Raw genomic sequence first — 6174 nt, forward strand, 5'->3', positions numbered from 1 at the left:
TATTCCAAGTCAAGTTTGACAGTGCTTGATGTTGATGATATCTTTTTTTTTTCCTTGAAATACTCGTCGCGAAAAATTTAAGTAGACAAAGAATATTTGAGATGAAATGTTGGGAAAGAAATTAAATAGAGAGAAAAGTGAAGAAATCGTGAAAAACATTTGAAGAGAAAAAAGTTGTGACGTTTTTGGTGAAGAAATCTGTGAATATTTATAGTCAATGAGATTCAACTATTGATGCTTGAAACGCTTGTCAAGCGTCTTTATCGCGCTGCAGTCTCGTCCGCCAGCGATAAAGACTCGATTTTTTGTGCCTATTCCCCATAGTGGTGCTGGTCATATGCCATGCCCCATGGTGAAATTTGTCCACCCACTTGTACCAAGGAGTGAACATATTAGAAACATCTAGTCTGAGCCAGTAATGACGACCCTCGTGGCAGATGAAAAAAGGTCGGTTCGTTTACCTCTTGATTTGATTATTTTTACTTACTACTTTACCAGAAGCTCTATCTGGCTTGCTTATTTTTACTCCACCAAATTTTGCACTTTGGCGGAATCAATGGAGATATATTATATGGGTCATCTCATCATGTTCTACAAGATAACTACAATCCTTTTTCCAGAAGTTGTTTCAGAGGAGGGGAATCAATGTATCAACTTGTTTCATCTTGCTCTCCTTCTTCTTCATGTATTAATCAATGTCACTGTGTTGGTGATACAGGTACTATTTAGTTGACTGTAGCTACTGAAGATCTGAATCTGATTTCGAAATTCATTCCATTTTATTGAATGATTAGTGTTAGATCTTGATAACTCATTCTATGTTTTGTTTTAATTCTTCCTGAACTATGAGTTTGAATTGATATAGCATTTTCAGTCAGATCTTAGGAATGCCAGTGTGGGTGTCGACGTAAGATTTGACCTAATTTCGGATTATAATGTAATGAATTGGAAGAAACTGTAAACTAAATCTTGCTTGGGAGATTTTTTTTTGTGTGTGCGCGACTGACAAGAGTCAATTTTAGCCACCACAAGAAGTAATTGTGTGAATTTATTTGTGTGATTATACTGAATTACTGATTTTTGTAAGATTTGCTTACCGTGTGTGAGTTGTGACGGTCAATATCTTCAGGTCCACTGCCTTTTGTTAGGCGTTTCTCTCTAGAGGATATAAAAAGGGCTACTGGTGGATTTCGCAGAATCATTAGTAATTACTCTCAAGGGTCTGTTTACAAAGCTCAGTTTCGTGATGGCCTCCTTGCTTTGGTAAAAGAAGTGACAGCTCTTCATGAAGGAAAGGATGCTTTTCTTCAGGAAGTGAAGCTCCTGCGCCGGTTACATCATCGTCATTTGGTTTCACTTAGAGGGTTTGCCACTGGTCCGGAGAGGTACAACGTTCGTAAGCTGATATATCATCTTGGATTTTCTTGCTATAAACATTAATATTATTATTCAAACATCAAAGGTCTGAAGTTCTAGTCTCAATTTTTTCCGGTAACACGAGAAGATATATCCTCGTGGTTTATGTCAAAATATCTTTTCTCCATCTTTGTTGTGTATGCCTGTCCAGATTGAAAATGCCATCATTATTAATAATCATCTTTGTTCCTGATTTCGTTGTTACTAGGTTTCTTGTTTTTGAGTACCCGGAGCACGGGAGCCTAAAGGAGCATCTAAATGGTACCTTCGAAGCAAAACTAGTACTATTATTTTGGTACTCTTGGTTTCGTTTTAGTTGATTGACAGAGTAACTCTTGGACAGACCCTCTTAAGACTCCCTTGAGCTGGAGGACTCGTCTGCAGATTGCTATCGGAGTAACAGCAGCATTGGTAGGTGTTTCAGTCACCATTTTACGTCTGATCACATCTGATACGTTTGAAAACTGGGTCAGTCTGCTTGACCATGCAATCAAGGGGAAACCCCCTGAAATATCTAAGATCAAAATTTCTTTTGTTAGACTATATCCATCCATATACCATAAACTGTTAATGTTATGTAGTATGGTCTCTAAGTGATTCTTGTTATCTAATTGCAGGAGTACTTGAACTTTTTTTGCGAGCCACCTATAAATCATGTCTCCATCAGTTCAAGTAATGTTTTATTGGACGAGAATTTCGTTGCAAAGGTAGGGCGTATTAGGATTTGACAGTTTATGTAACCACCAAAAGTTCTATCTATTTCTTGACAGGTTGCATTGTTTTTTTGCTTGCTTGCAGCTCTCTGGTATTGCTTTTCTTGGTTCTCCTGGAAATCATATTGGAATGTCACATTCGCATGCCTCATGCTCTGAAGGTAAACTTGCATTACAACACTTAATTAGAAAGAATCTTTGATGTTATAATCTTCAAGTTGCCATCCACTCTCACAGGACATATGGATCAGGATTGCAAAGACATGATCTTCCAGCTTGGTGTGCTAATTCTTGAGCTAATAACTGGTCAATCTTCGGAGAAGGAAGGTGGTAACTTGGTTCGATGGGTCCAAGAATCTAAATTTATCGGGTCCGTTGATAAAATTGTAGACCCTGATCTTGGAAATAGTTATGATTCGAAAGAGCTAAAAAGTCTTTTAGCTGTTGCTAGGTTTTGTACCAAAACAGGAGATAAGCCAACAGTCTCTATTCAGCTGATACTTAGGTATCTCCAAGGAAAGTAGAATGAGCTTACACTTCCCTGATACTTCCCAACGTTGACTGTATATTGGTGGTGACAGAGTCGAAATCTCAAGAAATTACTGTAAAATGTAGAAAATGACACATTCTTTACGGCTCACATTTAGACTTACAATTGTTTGTTAATCGAGTCTTATTATAATTGTTTGGATTTGTAAGATCTACTGACTCTGCAACATCTTTAATAACTCTTTTAGTCCCTCCATGGTCACCATGAAAAGCTTTATATGAGCATGTTCTCAGATATCTGCCTCGGCTAATTTTCATGCTTTTAGTTCCTTAAAATTTTAATACTAAAGATTTCTTGTGGATTGGGAAATTCTGACAAATTCTTTCCCACCTCCTCCAACTCATACTTTTGGGGAACGGATCCAAAATAGCAGTGCTGAGTATCATGCTTTGATTTCTTCTGTACCGTATTAATTTTGATTTATTTATATATCTACAAGTAATAACTTTTGTACATCATCTTTGTTTTCTTTTTGTTTTGAACTGGAACCTTTTTGAATCAGCCTAAACACAGACAAATTATAATATGAATCAAAAAGCTTTCAACTCTCACCTGTATAAACTATATAAATTGTGGAGCAGACAAGTAACGTGTATATTCATACCATCCTGTTTACAAGGGAAACCATCTGAGACGAAGGAGCCAATTGGGGTGTAGTCATCGGCGAAGATCGACAGATAGGACAGCTCGGATGCTGCAGCAACCAGGGATCAACACACTTGAGATGGAATAGGTGGCCGCAGTCCGGTAACAGGCGCAGTGTGTCGGTGTTATCGTAATCTGCCAAGCAGATCGAGCAGCACGAGCAAGCGTTGTGTTTGTTTTGGGTTGTAACTTCTGCGTAGAGGAGTTCTGGATAGTTGTCGAGGATGGCTTTGTCCAGGCCTACGCCAATACTAACCGACTGGTCACTTAGAATTTGTTGAGGTGGTTGTGTTGGATTTAGGATGCGCGCACAGTAGTGGTAAGTAATGGCAGCGGTAACAATGATGCCAAGGACACCAACTGTGATCCCAACGAAGTAGAAGAATTCACCGGCTCTGGGTTCCCCATCGGAGAGGGCTGCACTGTTCATCTCTAAACGAAATGACTGAAGAGAAGGTGGATAGGTTGATAATACAGTACGAGGTAGAGCAGTAACTCCATAAGTTGGAGAAACAACCCTTGACTTAGGAAAGTGACAGAATAGTGGAGAAGCATAAGAAGAAGAAGACAGAGACAGATTAATATAATAATCTAAGAGACAACTCAAGACAGAGTATGCAATGATCTAGTCTAACACATTGTTTTGCTGTTAAACTGCGAGGGCACTATTTAGAATTTTCAACAAGAACTTCCATATTATGGTTTATGGCCTTAATATGAATATGAATACTAACCAGGTATGGATTGCTGCGCAGAAGAACATAAATTAATATGTACATCGGTGGATCTTTTTTACATAGTGATTTAACTTGTGTAGTTTGACCGCATTGGATTATATATTCATGTAATTGCGATTATATAATGCTTGATCGATGGATTGGTTGACTATTTTAAGCGGTGGATATGGATTCCAAGTAAGCTTAGAGCCGGAAGAAACTAAAATAAGCTTGCACATCTTATATGTAAAATTATAAAATTTGTCTTATATTTCCTCCGTCCCCCTATTAGATGACCTACTTAGTTTAAAATTTTGTTCCACTATTAATTTACCTATCTCAATAAATAAGGGAATATTTCTAAAACTATCCATTTGATTGATTATCGTTAGTATAAGAAATATGTATAATTTGATGTTCATGTTTATATTCGTTAAGTAGGTGTTTTAAAATGATTTTCAATGTTATAAAGTTTACGAAAATCCGTGATACAGTTTGAGAGATAAATCGTTTCTAAATTTTATAAGTTATTATCCATAAGGATATAATTGTAAAAAATACTTAATAATACTCATTTTCCTTCATTGCCTTAAGAATTGTGCAAATTTCAACTAGGTCATCTAATAGTGGGACGGATGGAGTATATTCTTAAATCAAACCCTGATCATATTTTATGCTTCCATCATTCCATGTTTAAACTTCTAATTACTGTTTAGTAATTAATTGTCGATCAAAGTTGAAATTGGTACAAAATATTTATTTATTTTTGGACAGAAAAAAGGCAGATTATAGTAAAAATTAACCATCATTGAAAAGGTGAAGGCTAATGGAAAGCGAACAAATTAGTTGTTACCAATCACAGCATCCCAATTATAAATTAAGGTACTCAAAGAGTAATCTTCAAAAAGTTTGGTGGCTAAAGACCAGCGAAATAAAGTACACTTAATTGATACTATGAACTGACTAATAGGCCTTCTCGAGTGTCTGTACAGCCGACAATTAAGTTCCTTCCAAATGTTCCACCAAATTGCGAAAAAATGAGTCCCCAAATCTTCTTCACCGTACGGCTGTTCTTCTTATTAGACCACTCCTAAATACTTGCATCAATGTCTTCTGTAAAAATCCATCTCACCTCGAAGCTATCCAAGAAATAATGCCACATTTTCCTAGTTACCGAACAATGCAAGAACAAATGGTTGTTTGTTTCTTCTTCAGTTGCATACAACAGGCATTGCCTCGAATTTACTTTTCTTGCACTGAATAAGTAGTCTAGAGTTGGAGCCCCTTTATGACACAAAGTCCACACGAGAAAAAATACTTTGAGTGATGTTTTTGGATTCCAAACTTATTTATAGGGAAACAGAAGAAACCCATTTACATCTAGAGATGTATAGCGGTTAGAAACAGATAAATTGGAACCGAAGTTCCACAGTTTAGCATCATCCACAGTGGAGTCCAGAACTGAAATAGAGAAATTTTCTAATTGCATATGTAAATCTACTACATTCCCGATCTGGTTCTCATTTTAATCTTCTTTTGAAGTTACAATTCCAAGTTCCCTCATTTGAAATCATGTCTCTAATAGTAGCTTTCTTGGCTCTAGAGATTCTATAAATAGTGGGGTATCTCTTTTTAGCCAACATCTCCGAAATGAATACTTGTCCCGTTGTGCAGGATTAATTTAGTATTTTCAATGACATAATATTTAGATTTAAAGATGCCTGCCTGAAGACTATATCATAAAGCCTGCTTCAATACTTTTTTCATCGTTTACTAAACCTGAAGATTGTCTGATATGCATACCGACTCTGAATGCATTTATATACTACCCTAAAATAGTCTGGCTAGTTTGAGGCCTATCCCACTTATTTGGGTTCCCATACTAGACAAAAAAAAGTTATTAAGATACCCCTACCAAATATTAATATTATTAATTATCCCATCAAATCTTAATCAGAAAACTAAAAATTAAAATCATAAAATTAAAAATTAAAATTAAAATCAAAATCAACTGATTTTTTTTTTCTTATCCCTTAAGACGAACCATTATTGAGTGCTATAGAAGTAGATGAAATGGTAAGAATCAAGTACTTTTTTAGCAACTCAATCCCCTAAATAAGGTTTTAGCAACATG

At 36.2% G+C, this 6174-nt stretch overlaps 1 protein-coding gene across 1 annotated transcript; it reads left to right on the forward strand.

Annotated features, from left to right (window-relative positions):
• Positions 1-540: 540 nt before the first annotated feature.
• On the forward strand, positions 541-2912 carry LOC113308676 (probable receptor-like protein kinase At1g49730). Its single transcript, XM_026557141.1, has 7 exons — positions 541-718; positions 1130-1385; positions 1625-1677; positions 1760-1827; positions 2034-2123; positions 2215-2290; positions 2367-2912. The coding sequence occupies exons 1-7, from the start codon at positions 646-648 to the stop codon at positions 2651-2653; spliced, it is 903 nt and encodes a 300-aa protein (XP_026412926.1). The 5' UTR covers positions 541-645; the 3' UTR covers positions 2654-2912.
• The last annotated feature ends 3262 nt before the right edge of the window (positions 2913-6174 follow it).

This window comes from Papaver somniferum, chromosome 9 (genome assembly GCF_003573695.1).
Source record: "Papaver somniferum cultivar HN1 chromosome 9, ASM357369v1, whole genome shotgun sequence".
NCBI lineage: Eukaryota > Viridiplantae > Streptophyta > Magnoliopsida > Ranunculales > Papaveraceae > Papaver > Papaver somniferum.

Coding starts and splice junctions, on each gene's coding strand:
- LOC113308676 (XM_026557141.1), top strand. CDS start 646: ATGTATCAACTTGTTTCATCTTGCTCTCCTTCTTCTTCATGTATTAAT. Junction 1,386..1,624: donor TTTGCCACTGGTCCGGAGAG/GTACAACGTTCG, acceptor CGTTGTTACTAG/GTTTCTTGTTTTTGAGTACC. Junction 2,124..2,214: donor ACGAGAATTTCGTTGCAAAG/GTAGGGCGTATT, acceptor GCTTGCTTGCAG/CTCTCTGGTATTGCTTTTCT.